The sequence below is a fragment of the Chiloscyllium plagiosum genome, chromosome 22 (genome assembly GCF_004010195.1).
Source record: "Chiloscyllium plagiosum isolate BGI_BamShark_2017 chromosome 22, ASM401019v2, whole genome shotgun sequence".
Classification (NCBI taxonomy): Eukaryota; Metazoa; Chordata; class Chondrichthyes; order Orectolobiformes; family Hemiscylliidae; genus Chiloscyllium; species Chiloscyllium plagiosum.
This window is the reverse complement of record NC_057731.1, coordinates 32837542-32852679: the sequence shown is the minus strand read 5'-3', so window position 1 is coordinate 32852679 and position 15138 is coordinate 32837542. Positions and strand designations below refer to the sequence as shown.

The following is a 15138-nucleotide window of genomic DNA, read 5'->3' as shown; positions in this document are numbered from 1 at the left end:
GGGTGGGGAGGGAAATATATCCCTGGTGGTGGGGTCTTTTTGGAGGTGGCGGAAAGGTCGGCGGTTGATTTGGTTTATGCGAAGGCTTGTAGGGTGGAAGGTGAGCACCAGGGGCGTTCTGTCCTTGTTACGGTTGGAGGGGTTGGGTCTGAGGGCGGAGGTGTGGGATGTGGACGAGATACATTGGAGGGCATCTTTAACCACGTGGGAAGGGAAATTGCAGTCTCTAAAGAAGGAGGCCATCTGGTGTGTTCTGTGGTGGAACTGGTCCTCCTGGGAGCAGATACGGCGGAGGCGGAAGAATTGGGAATACGGGATGGCATCATTGTTTTTACCCATTTTTAACATAATAGTCAAGAGGCGGCTAACAAAGTGATCACACTACATAAATATTGACTAACATATAGGACTGTAAGAAATATTTAGAATTTGGAGCCATGTGGAGCATTTGAATTTGCTCCCAAATTGCTTGCAAATGATAATGCCAGAGAACGTTTTGATCAAAGTGAAACTCACCTTCTATAGCCAGGATTTTTCACATGTTAATAATCTATTCATGAAACTGTTATGATTTTGAGAAGTAGGGAATGTGATTTGTATGTATTTCAATATATCATTTGTTTCAGACTTTGGAATTTTATCAAGTAGCATGTGGGCTTTGGTCTAAATGTATTAATGATTAACTTGTCAGCATTTCTGGAGCCATAGTGTTTTGAAATCAGTATGACAGCATTAGCTCCTGGAGCACTAATGAGAGTTTGTGTTGGCAGTGTTTTACAAATGAACATTGCAAACAGTGAGGAGTTTATTCGTTTTCAGTTTGAAGGACCAAGGAGTTTTTTTACTTTGGGGAAAAGCTCCATAACTTTGAAAGCTTTTTGTTTAAGTTCCCCAAAGTCCTGGTTGAGGTTTGATATAAGAAAAAAACTTGCTCCCAAAGATGGAGATAATTCAGAAGAACTAGGAAATGGTTTACCTCAGTGTAAGGGTTTTAGTTTGAAAGTTCCAGACTACAAATGCTTGGTTGGAACCTTAAAGGGTTCTCAAAAATTAGGAAGTTTAAGCTCAGAGGTATGAATACTCAAGGAAGGGGTTTTTTAAGACCCTCAAAACCAGGAATTGAAAGCCCCTTTAAGTGCTATAAGTCAGACCTATAAATATGATAGAGATGGGAATACTCTCTGATGTTTGAGTACAGTAAAGGGAAACTGGGATAGACGGAATATTGTATTTTTACTGTGTGTTTCAAATCTTTCAAGTCTTGTTATGTAAATTGCTTGATGAATATTATTTTATCTTCTTTTCTATGGCTTAATAAAACTCTGTTCCATTGTTAAAATCAGATCTGCAGCATTGAGTACTTGTGTTTCAGTGAAAGACCACCTCATTAAATAAAACAAAATCCAGCCAAATTGCAGTCTGGGATCCGATTTGTTCAGCAGTAACATTAGCGGGATCATAACAATATCTTGGAAGACATGGATCTGGGGAGGCATTTTTATAACAATTTTGTCACAGTATGATTTTTGGGATTTTAATGCATTCATGGCATGTGAGCATTGCTGGCTAGACCAGCATTTAGTGTCCATCCTTGATTGTCCAGAGGGCAGTTAAGAGTCAACCACATTGCAGTTAGTCTGGAGTCATATGTAGGTCAGACCAGGTAAGGATGGCAGATTTCCTTCTCTGAAGGACATTAGTGAGCCAGATGGGCTTTTCTGACAATTGACAATGACTGTGTTAGACTCTTAATTCTTTTTAGTTATAGATAAAATCAGAGAGTTATACAGCATAGATGCAGACCCTTTGGTCCAACTTATCTATGCCGGCCAGATATCTTATATAAATCTAGTCCCATTTGCCCTCGTTTGGACCTTATCTCTCTAAACCCTTCTGATTCATCCACATACATTTTAAATGTTGTAATTGTACCCGCTTCCACCACTTCCTCTGGTAGTTCATTCCATACACACACCACCCTGTGTATGAAAAAGTAGCACATCAGGTCCCTTTTAAACCTTTCCCCTCTCACCTTTAACATTGTTAAACCTATGTGCGCTAGGTTTGGACTCCCCAACCCTAGGAAAAAGACCTTGGCTATTCACCCTATCCATATCCCTCATAATCTTATAATCCTCTATGAGGTCACCCCTCAGTCTCTGACACTCCAAGGAAAACAGCCCCAACCTATTCAGACTCTCCCTAAAGCTCAAACCCTCCAACCCTGGCAACATCCTTGTAAATTCTTTTCTGAATCCTTTCAGATTTAACATCTTTCCTATAGCAAGGAGTCCAGAATTGAATGCAGTTTTCTCAAAGTGGTCTCACTGATGTCCTATACAGCTGCAACATAACCTCCCAGCTCCTTTACTATACTCAATGCACTGATCAATGAAGACAAATGTACTGAATGCCCTCTTCACTACCCTATCCACCTGTGACACCACTTTCAAGCAACTATGCACCTGCATCCCTAAGTCCCTTTGTTCAGCAATATTCCCCAGACCCTTCAGATTAAACTGTATAGATCTCGCCCTGGCTTGCCTTACCAAAATGCAACACCTCACATTTATTTACCTTCAGTCATAGCAGAATTCAAACCAAATATTACCTGAGCTTTTGGATTGATAGTGTGTGTTTTTATTAGTCATGATAGCCAAGAGAACAAGCAGAGAAAGCAGCAGGTGACAACAGTGGAAACACAATGCAGCAGCGAGCTCTTAGGAATTGTGCTTGTATGTAAATGATATGGATTTAACTTAAGGGAAAGAGCAGACTGTTGATGTTATAAGTTAATTCGTAAAAGCTTACTTAAAAGTGTGGCAGGGTACCGATGTTTGTAAATTATCAAATTTAAATTAGAATATTGTTGCAATTAATCCTATCCAGGCAAATGCAGAGTATCCCAATACAATCCTGACTTGTAGGCATGCAGAGGCTTGCATGTAGACCTGGGTGTTGCATCTTCACCAGCTGAAATCTCATTTTCAGTTACTCTTGGTGTTGTCCTCAACATACTGGTCAATACATCATTCACCCTGGCTTTGTCATCCAGCTTGATGGTGATGAAGTAATGAGAAATATGGAAGGCCATATACAGTTTCTGGTGAAATACAATAATATTGAAGTTGATCAATACGCAAAAATGAAAGATGCCTAATTTAGAGTTGTTAGATTTGTTTTAAATCTAACCTATTTAGCAGAGTAATTGCACTAGACACGTTTATGGAGGATGGCCTCAGTGTAAAAACAGGAGCTGATCTTGAAAAGAATGATTACCTATGTTATCCTAGATAAACACATCTACAACAGGGTGAGGTTTAGCTGATTATTCCTTCTGTTGATTCTCCCATCACCTACTGGTAACTCAGACTAATAATGGTTCTTTTAATGGTTACTATTACATGTTACATTGAATGCTATAGATTTGACAGAACACAGACTGCCATTCAGCTCAATGCTAGCCTCCTCTTAATGCACTTTATCTCACCTTATCAGCATTTCCTCCTATCCCTGGCTCACTCAGCTATTTAAGTAGCTCCCACTTAAAACCATCTACATTACTGGTCTCAAGTGCTCTACATGGTAATAGTTTACTCTGCCGATATGGAGTGGATTGGCTTGGCTATGATTCCCATTGATGACGATTAGTTTCCCATTGGTCAAAGCTCGCATATCAGTGGAGTGACCAAAGAAATGCATTGAACAGCTATCGGTAACTTTTAGGAGAGGAAATGGGTTTAGGAAATTAGTTACAAAACAAAAACTTCGAACGTTTGTTTGGTTGAAGAACTTCCTGATGAATAGGATCAGAGTGATATCACCAATCTGAAGACTTAAATGAATAAAGCACAACTATGTTTCATCATATTGTCTATGCTTCTTACATTTCTTTTCAAATTTACCATTGGCTTTACAATTAAATGATATTTTCTTCTTGGCTGGATGTTTAGCTCCACTGAACATTTCTTTAGGTCTGCTGGGTACAACTCGAGCCACAGGCTGGCAATAACCATTCAAAGGTATTCAATGCATTCTGCCATGGATTAATTTTTGTTGAGGCCACAGAGATAGCAGACTACCTCCTTTTCTATTATAAGTTATTTTGTCACTTAGAGTCATAGAGTCATCGAAATGTACAGAATGGAAACAGACCCTTCAGTCCAACCCATCCATGCCGACCAGATATTCCAAACCAATCTAGTCCCACCTGCCAGCACCCGGCCCATATCCCTCCAAACCCTTCCAATTCATATACCCATCCAAATGCCTTTTCAATGTTGCAATTGTACCAGCTTCCACCTCATCCTCTGGCAGCTCATTCCACACACGTACCACCCTCTATGTGAAAACGTTGCCCCTTAGGTCTCATTTATATCTTTCCCATCTCACCCTAAATCTATGCTCTCTCGTTCTGGACTCCCCGATCCCAGGGAAAAGACTTTGTCTATTTATCTTACCCATGCCCCTCATAATTTTGTAATTAAAAGGTCACCCCTCAGCCTCCGACGCTCCAGGGAAAACAGCCCCAGTCTGTTCAGCCTCTCCCTATAGCTCAAATCCTCCAACCCTGGCAACATCCTTGTAAATCTTTTCTGAACCCTTTCAAGTTTCACAACATCTCTTCAATAGGAAGGAGACCAGAATTGCACGCAATATTCTAACAATGGCCTAACCAATGTCCTCTACAGCCGCAACATGACCTCCCAACTCCTGTACTCAATACTCTGACCAATAAAGGAAAACATACCAAACGCTTTCTTCACTATCCTATCTACCTGCAACTTCACTTTCAAGGGGCTATGAACCTGCACCCCAAGGTCTCTTTATTCAGCAACACTCCCTAGGACCTTATCATTAAGTGTATAAGTCCTGCTAAGATTCCATTGGCCCATCTGGTCCAGATCCTGTTGTAATCTGAGGTAATCCTCTTCGCTGACCACTACACCTCCAATTTTGGTGTCATCTGCAAACTTACTAACTGTACCTCTTATGCTCGCATCCAAATCATTTATGTAAATGACAAAAAGTAGAGAACTCAGCACCAATCCTTGTGGCACTCCACTGGTCACAGGCCTCCAGTCAGAAAAACAAAAACAACCCTGCACCATCACCACCCTCTGTCTTCTACCTTTGAGCCTGTTCAGTATCCAAATGGCTAGTTCTCCCTGCATTCCATGAGATCTAACCTTGCTAATCAGTCTCCCATGGGGAACCTTGTTGAACGCTTTACTGAAGTCCATATAGATCACATCCACTGCTCTTCCCTCATCAATCCTCTTTGTTACTTCTTCAAAAAACTCAATCAAGTTTGAGAGACATGATTTCCCAGGCACAAAGCCATGTTGGCTATCATACATCAAGAGCATTTCCGAACTGACAACCAGACTACTGCGACAACTAGGACTCATAACAGCACACAAACCAACAGCCACTCTCAGACAATAACTCACCAGAACGAAGGACCCTGATACCCAGCATGAGCAAAACCAATGTAGTGTACAAAATCCCATGCAAGGACTGCACAAAACACTACATAGGACAAACAGGAAGACAGCTAATGATCCGCATCCATGAACACCAACTAGCCACGAAACGACACGACCAGCTATCCTTAGTAGCCACACACGCAGATGACAAGCAACAGGAATTCGACTGGGACAACACTACTATTATAGGACAAGCCAAACAGAGAACAGCCAAGGAATTCCTAGAGGCATGGCACTCATCCACAGATTCAATTCAATAAGCACATCGACCTGGACCCAATATACCGACCACTGCAATGAACAGCTGGAACTGACAATCGGAAACGGCAGATTCAAACCACTATAAATGCCGGAGGAAACATCACAGAAGCGCTTCACAGGAGGCTCCCAAGCACTCAGGATGTCACCTAGACAGGGGACGAAACATCTGCAACACAAATTCCCAGCTCGGCGAACAGAACCACAACATGTTGACTATCCCTCATCAGCCCTTGCCTTTCCAAATACATGTACATCCTATCCCTCAGGATTCCCTCCAACAACTTGCTCACCACCGAGGTCAGGCTCACTGGTCTATAGTTCCCTGGCTTGTCTTTACCACCCTTAAACAGTGGCACCACGTTAGCTAACCTCCAGTCTTCTGGCACCTCACCTGTGACTATCGATGATCCAAATATCTCAGCAAGAGGCCCAGCAATCACTTCTCTAGCTTCCCACAGAGTTCTGGGGTACACCTGATCAGGTCCTGGGGATTTATTCACCTTTATGCGTTCCTCTGTAATATGGACATTTTGCAACTTCTGAGAAGCTTCATCATTTTGTTTGTTCCCCTTTGGTAACCATTTTGCATAAAATCACCAAAGTAACATTGCACACTAAAATAAAAGTTCAGGAGGTTAATTTCTGACTTGTTAAATTGTTCCGATCAATTTTTGGGAAAAGTCTATTCATTGAATGGCTTGCTGCCAATAATAAATGAAAATGTGTAAAAATGATAAATCATTTAGTTAAAGCTGAGACACCAATTGATGGTAATGATTGTCCAAATGACCTTAACAGCATCACACAGGGTGAACCTGTCTTAAGTCGTTAACCATTCTGTAGTAGAAGTGAACATGGTGCTCCTGGAGAATATTTCAAATATTAACATTCAATATAATTTAATCTAGGCACCAACTATTATAAGTTTGTTGGTTTGAGGAAATATAGAGTTGTACTGATGTAGGAATTATTGCACCTAGTCGGATTTAAACATTTCTCCACGGGGACTTACATAAAACTTACTTCATCAGTCTCACAACATTGGGATATTGTACACCAACATGCAATTCCAGGTAGGAAATGGACATATTCTGTTCTGGCATCTGTGTTATTGCCTGATATTACTCTTTATTGAACTCAACGGTAAGTAAAATTGGAAACAAACAGAGAATGCCGGAGAAACTCAATTCTTATAAGAGTTCTCAGTTCTAAAGAAGAGTCATAACAGTCTTGAAACATTATCTCAGTTTCTCTCTTCACTGATGCTGCCAGATCTGCTGAGTTTCTCCAGCATTCTTGATGTTTGATTCAGATTTCCAGCATCTCCAGTATTTTGCTTTTATATGATTAAAGTTGTCCCCAAAGTCGAGAGAAATTAGACATCTGAGTGCAGGATAATTAAAGATCACTTCCGTCCTCGTTATACTCTCTTCCACCCTCTTCCGTTGGGCAGAAAGTATGAACATTTGAATACACATACAAATAGATTCAAGAACAGCTTTTCCCCCACTGTTTTCAAACTTCTGAACAGACCTCTCAGATGTTAATTCTGATCTCTCTCTCTCTCTGCACCATCTCAGCGGATGTATCTCTGTATTCTGCACTCTGTTTTGGTACCGTGATTCATTTTGTATGATACAACCTGCTTGCATAGCACACAAAACTTTTCACTATATCATAGTAGATGTGACAACAATAAATCAGTAAATCAGGATCTACTATGACCATCCTTTTCTGAGCTGTAGCAAACCCAGAATTATAACGGTTTATACCCCTGTCAGGTACCATCCCTTCACATGTGCGTTCTGTAATGCATGTTCACCAACCTAACACTTAATTTTCACTTTTGAACAGACATTGACCAAAGTTGATAGAATTGCTATAGCAACATTTTTGTTTCACTTCTCCATGGATCTGGGCATTGCTGATGAGGCTCACATTTATTAAAGATTTTACCTTGGGCCTGTTTTGTAGTTATGCACACCATCTACAAAATGAACTGCAGCAACTCAGCAAGGCTGTTTTGGCTGCACTTTTCAAAATATCTACCACCTAGAAGGGTAAGGGCAGTAATATATGGGAATCCCACCACCTGTGTGCTCCCCTCCAAGTCACTCACCATCCTGACTTGTAACTATGGCGCTACTCTTTCATGATCACTGTATATAAATCTGAGGAGCTCCCTTCCAAACAGCATTGAGGACGACAGCACTTCTCAGGGGCAATTAAGAATGAGCAATAAATGGCAGCCATATCAGCAAAGTTCTGAAGAAGGGTCACTGGATCCAAAAGGTTAATTCTGCTTTCTCTGCACAGATGCTGAGACTTGCTGAATTTTTCCAGCAGAGAGATGGTGGATAGGGTGTCAGTGAAGTATTCTGCTTTGCACTGAATGGCATCAAGATTCTTGAGTGCTGTTGGAGCTGCACTCATCCAAACATGGGAAATATTCCATCACACTCCTATAATATCACAATACCAGACCCTGGCCTGCAGCATATATGTGCCTGTTCCAGTCCAGTTTCTGGTCATCTCAATCACAGGGTATTGTTGCAAGTTGGTCCTCAGGATGGAGTCCAGAGCATCACAGATTAATCAACCAACCATCCTCAATTGCTTCATCAATAATGTCTCCCCTAACATAAAGTCAGAAATGGGGCTGCTCACTGGTGATTACATTCATAGCTCCTCAGATAATGAAGCAGCTTATGCCTGCATGTAACAAAGCTCAGAGAAATTTCAGGTTTGGCTGATACATGGTAAGTAACGTTTGCGTCACACATGCAATAGGCAATGAACGTCTCCAAGAAGAGAGAATCTTCCCTTGCCATTCAACAGCATGAGCATTGCTGAATGTCCCAGTATTAACGTTCTTGAAGTATGTTTTCAAAGAGCAGGACAAATCAGAACCAGCCAATTATTGTCCTAATCAGTCATCTCTTGGTTATTAATGAAGTGAAGAAAGGTATTGATTGAAATGTGTGGGTGTGGCCTTTAGAAGCCTAATATTCCTCTGTCCTTGGTATGGCCTTAGCCAGTTGAAATCCCTCTTGATTTAAACCAATTTTACTAGGGCTCCTTGATACCACAGTCTGTCAGGAGCTGCCCTGATGGCAAGTGCAGCTAACTTGCATCTCACTTCTGTAACTTAGCTTTTATCCAGGTTTGTACCAAAGTTGTAATGATGTCTGGAGCTGAGTGATCCTGGTGGGATCCAAACAGCTGCTGGATGACATAGTTGGCAACACCTTTATCACTTCCCTGATGGTCAAGAGTCAACTAATGAAGCAATAATTGACTGGACTTTATTTCTCTTTTTGTAAACAGGAGATACCTAGGCAATTCTCCATTAGCCATGTTGTTATTTTACTTGAATAACTTAGCAAGGGGCACAGCTAGTTTTACAGTAAAATGCTCCAATCTTAGAGCATGAGTGTTACCAAGGTCCATATCTTTGCTCTAAGCAGTGTGCTTCTTGATATCACATGAAGTGGATTGGGTTGGCTGAAGATTGACGTCTACAATGCTGTGGATTTCAGTCAAGATGGACTGTCCACGTTGTACTTCTGCTTGAATAGCCATGTCTTTTGCATCAATATGTAATTCGGGGTGAGTGTGTTTATGGAGTTTCCTCATCTCAATAATTGGTTAATTGTTTGCCAACATTCATAATTAATTTGAAAGGACTGTAGAGTTTTCACTTGGTCCATTTGTTTTGGGAACACTTAGCTTCATCTATGGCACACTGTTCAATGGTTTAGCATTCATGGATAACCTCATGGTTTAATTGCAATGGTAATGTCAGGGATATGTTAGGCCATGAAGTTACTCATTGTGATGGATTACAATTCACTTCTCTGATGGCCCACGGCACTTCATTCATGCCCAGTTTTGAACTGCTAGGTCTGATCTAAAGCTATTCTATTTAGTGTGCTGTTGTGCCAAACAAATTGCCACACATGCGATCGGTAATGAAATCTCTGAGAAGAGGGAATCTGCCCTTGAAATTCAATGACACGAGCATTGCTGAAGTGTGAAAGTGGGATTTGGACTCCACCAACATAATGCAGTGATCTCTCTTACCACCAGTATCATGGATAGAAGGAGCAGATAGATTAATAGATTCTCCCTTATTCTGAACATTTAAAATTTTAGTAACGTCTCCTTCTTAAAATGACCCTACCTTTTTCAGCAGCATCCAACTCTTCCATTGAATATGGAAACAACCAGCTGAGAAGGACTACCTGGATTGGACTTTGAAAGAGCCTGCACAGCTGTGAAGGACAGAATGATCTCCTTCTGTGCTCTATTGTTTTATGCTCTATTGTTTGATTCTGCTGAATTGTTTCTCCCTTGAAATGCTGCTGAGATGGAGAAAATGAAATAGTGGACTGTCCTGACCAACTGGCACATTAAACATCACCTGGGCAAAAACATGGTTCGTACATCACAATAAATCAACAGTAATCTGCTACTGTGTCCTCAAAACAGGTTAAAGGAGCAGAAATCTGCTACTAGATAGAGTTTCAATGAAAACAGTCAGGGAACTATGGAGTATCTTTTATCGTTTTACAAACAGGAAAGAAAGCTGAGCTGCAGAATATTTTATTTTTACTGGTATTGTAGGCTCATGGGTCTAAGGTTAAGCAGACTGGTACATTACCACCTTACTTTTAGTATACATACTAATATGCCTATCTGAATCTGAAGTCATAGTTTTGAGGGAGATATGTGTTATAGACAGCAATAGGATTTGGTTTACTATTGCATCAGTGGGCGGCACGGTGGCACAATGGTTAGCACTGCTGCCTCACAGCGCCGGAGACCCGGGTTCAATTCCCGCCTCAGGCGACTGACTGTGTGGAGTTTGCACGTTCTCCCCGTGTCTGCGTGGGTTTCCTCCGGGTTCTCCGGTTTCCTCCCACAATCCAAAGATGTGCAGGTCAGGTGAATTGGCCATCCTAAATTGCCCGTCGTGTTAGGAAGGGGTAAATGTAGGGGTATGGGTGGGTTGTGCTTCGGCGGGTCGGTGTGGACTTGTTGGGCCGAAGGGCCTGTTTCCACACTGTAATATAATCTAAAAAAATCTAATCAATGAGTCCGGGGCTGCATTCTAAGACACAAAAACAAATTTAATTACACATAAAAACATTATGAATACTCAATAAAGATTCAGTGGTGAACGGGCATACACAAGAAAAGGTTTATTCCATTCAACTGCATTATTGTGTAACCCAAATGCAACATAATGTTTCTGTATTTAATCAGGTATGTTTTTTGATAGGATTTGGTTTACTATTGCATCAGTGTTTCACTGTGTAAACTGAAAAGGCTATTACATGCCTGAATACCAATTTCTAGTACCACAGTCTGGTTGCTTCATCTATATTCAGGTTATGAATAAAAGTATATTGAAGTGAAACTTGGAAACAGTCAAAACGTTTTGAATTTTCAAATTAGTTTTTTTTTGTGTCAGTATTGCTTCACAGGCTGCTTTATAATTTACACTCTGAAAGTTTTTCATTTTCTTAAACAATATAATTATAGTGAAATAGAGCAATTCTGAAAATTGTGATCCTTTCAAATTTCAGTTTCCAATATGTTTTCTCAAATGTGCTTTTCGAAGGCAAATGTCCATTCAACTATATGTGATGAGGTTTTGCAAAGTTTCAAAATCTGTATGGTTGCAGGAACCATATTTAAGAATAGTGGTCTTTGACGTGCACTGATTGAAAGGAGACAAATAAATGTCAAATAACAATGAATTAATATTCTTACCCAGGTATGTCCTCACTTATACTATGAAGGCAATTCAAAAGAAAGAAAATCAGAATTACCCTCTCATTTGCTCAGGACCCCCTCTACTTTCATTTCGTGACTCGTCAATCAACTTGAGTGGAACTAAAAATGTAAATAACACTGCATTAGTACAATGTTCTTTTATATACTCGCAGTTTGTATGCTGTTGTGTAATTATAGAGGTGTTGAAAGTCATGGGGTGGGGGTGGTTCTGTCTGTCTTTGACCAAGTTTCCAAATGAAATGCTATAGCCCACTGGCCTAAGTGGAGTTCTGTTGATAGTTCAGTCGAATTCGTATGCACTTTCAAGGCCATATTGTCACATATGTAAATGAAGATATTGTAATTCCTGAGAACTTGAATTAATTGTTAAAAAAGGATTTTATCTCAAATATCCATCTTAAGTTTTGGCTGTTGGCATGATGGGAAAAATGATAACTTTGGGATGACTCTAGGAGTGGCATAGCTATTGACCATGGTAGTAACTTTCTAAAATCAAAAGCAGTCTGTGACTGGGGTCACTTGTAGGTCACATTAGTCTGTTAAATGGATTTTAGCCAGGTAGGGAACCAGGAGTTGTTAAATCTTTCCTTGATAGCCACTCTATTCTTTGGTGGTCAGTCTTACAGATCCACAATTGTTTACCTTTAATACTCTTCTGGAGATGTTTTAATCAACCTGTATTGGTACTGGGTCCTCTTTTGTTTGTCATTTATATCAATGATTTGGATGAGAATATAGAAGGCGTGGCTAGTAAATTTGGGGATGACACTAAAATTGGTGGCATAGTGGACAGTGAAGAAGGGTTTCTAAGATCACAAAGGGACCTTGATCAAATGGGTCAATGGGCTGAAAAATGGCAGATGGAGTTCAATCAGGATAAATGCGAGGTACTGCATTTTGGTATAACTGACAAGGGTGGGGCTTATACAATTAATGGTAGGGCCTTGGGTAGTGGAACAGAGGGACCTAGGGGTGCATAACGCTTTGAAGTTTACATCACAGATAGACAGGGCAGTTAGAAAGAGGTTTGCCATGCTTGCCTTCATTGCCCAGTCCTTTGAGTATAGGAGTTGGGGAGTCATATTGAGTTTGGACAGGACATTGAAATGCTGTGTCCAGTTCTGGTTGCCCAGTCATAGGAAGGATATTATCAAGCTGGAGAGGGTTCGGATGAGATTTACCAAGATGTTGCTGGGTATGGAAGGTTTGTGAAAGGCCAGATAGGTGGGACTTTTTACTGGGGCATAGGAAGTTGAGAGTAGACCTGATAGAAGTCTGTAAACTAATCAGCGGTATAGGTTGAGTTAATGGCAGTTGTCTTTTCCCTAGGATGGAGGATTTCAAGACTAGGGGGCACATTTTTTAAGGTGAGAGGAAAGAAAGTTTAAAAAGACATGAGAGACAACTTTTTTACATAGAGGTGATTCGTGTAGGAATGAACTTCCTGACAAAGTGCTGGATGGAGGTACAATTACAACATTTAAAAGACATTTGGATAAATACATGAAAGATTTGGAGAGATATGGGCCAGGAGCAGGTCGGTGGGATTAGTTTAGTTTGGGATTATGTTCAGCATGGACTGGTTGGACCAAAGTGTCTGTTTCTGTGCTGTATGATTCTCTGAGTTGAACCTGGACCTCTTGGCCCAGAGGTAGGGACAATACACTTTCTCCAAAAGGGCCCCTATACTCTTTCAGATATTCTAATAAACCTGCTCACAGATATTATTATACACCTCCGGAGCAGATGAAAGTTGGACCTGGACCTCCTGGGGTCCAGAGGTCGGGACACTGTAACAAATTAACTAAATATGTGCTCAATGCACTGAAGTAATTAACATCCAACACATATTTACTCATCACCTTAACAATATTACTGGGGCCTTGTGGCACAGTGGTATTGTCCCTACCTCTGGGCTAGACAGTTTCGGTTCAAATTCTACCTGCTTCATAACGTCTGAACAGATGATTAAAAATAATGATTAATGGGAATTAACATCATTCGTTTCCCTTCCCTAGAAATTAATGAATCAAAAACAGAAAGGACTGGGGAAACTCACCAGGTCTGGCAGCATCTGTGGAGAGAGAAAATCCACTACCACTTTGAGTCCAGTGATTAGTGAATCAAATCTGTTTACAACAACTTGACATGAGGATTATTTACTTTTGGTGTCAGTCCATAGATTACCAAATTTATTTCATTCAATTTAAACATATGGCCTTTTGGTTGCTAAGCAGTGCTATAATGATCACAATATCATGCTCACATAGACTTCATTGCTCTTTTAGGGAGCAGTGAGGGGTTAGAACATAGAACATAGAAGAATACAGCGCAGTACAGGCCCTTTGGCCCTCGATGTTGCGCCGATCCAAGCCCACCTAACCTATACTAACCCACTATCCTCCATATACCTATCCAATGCCCGCTTAAATGCCCATAAAGAGGGAGAGTCCACCACTGCTGCTGGCAGGGCATTCCATGAACTTACGACTCGCTGAGTGAAGAACCTACCCCTAACTTCAGTCCTATATCTACCCCCCCTTAATTTAAAGCTATGCCCCCTCGTAATAGCTGACTCCATACGTGGAAAAAGATTCTCACTGTCGACCCTATCTAAACCCCTAATCATCTTGTACACCTCAATCAAGTCACCCCTAAACCTTCTTTTCTCTAATGAAAACAGCCCCAAGTGTCTCAGTCTTTCCTCATACGATCTTCCTTCCATACCAGGCAACATCCTGGTAAACCTCCTCTGCACCCGTTCCAGTGCCTCCACATCCTTCCTATAGTATGGCAACCAAAACTGCACACAATATTCCAGATGCGGCCGCACCAGAGTCTTATACAACTGCATCATGACCACAGGACTCCGGAACTCAATTCCTCTACCAATAAAAGCCAGTACGCCATATGCCTTCCTCACCGCACTATTTACCTGGGTGGCAACTTTCAGAGATCTGTGTACATGGACACCAAGATCCCTCTGCTCATCCACACTACCAAGTATCCGACCATTAGCCCAGTACCCCATCTTTTTGTTATTCTTCCCAAAGTGAATCACATCACACTTAGCTACATTGAATTCCATTAGCCACCTTTCTGCCCAGCTCTGCAGCTTCTCTATATCCTGCTGTAACCTGCCACATCCTTCCTCACTGTCAACAACTCCTCCGACTTTCGTATCATCCACAAACTTGCTCACCCAACCTTCTAACCCCTCTTCCAGGTCATTTATAAAAATGACAAACAGCAATGGTCCCAAAACAGATCCTTGCGGAACACCGCTAGTAACGGCACTCCATGAAGAAACTTTGCCATCAACTACTACCCTCTGTCTTCTTCCATCCAGCCAATTCCTAATCCAAACCTCCAACTCACCCTCAATGCCATATCTCCGTATTTTCTGCAGTAGCCTACCATGGGGAACCTTATCAAACGCCTTACTAAAATCCATATATACCACATCTACCGCTATCCCCTCATCAACCTCCTTCGTCACCTTTTCAAAGAATTCAATAAGGTTTGTGAGGCACGACCTGCCCTCCACAAAACCATGCTGACTAGCCTTGATCACATTATTCCTATC

General features: G+C 41.1%; 1 protein-coding gene across 2 annotated transcripts in view; it reads right to left on the bottom strand.

The window, feature by feature from the left end:
* plpp4 (phospholipid phosphatase 4) overlaps positions 1-15138 on the bottom strand; it is a 248717-nt gene that overhangs the window by 60452 nt on the left and 173127 nt on the right. Inside the window, exon 6 of one of the 2 annotated variants that reach the window (XM_043712702.1) lies at positions 11588-11651. The exons of the other annotated variant lie outside the window; for it this stretch is intronic. Coding sequence (XP_043568637.1) covers positions 11588-11651 — 64 coding nt within the window. The remainder of the gene's footprint in view (positions 1-11587; positions 11652-15138) is intronic. 2 annotated transcript variants of the gene reach the window in all.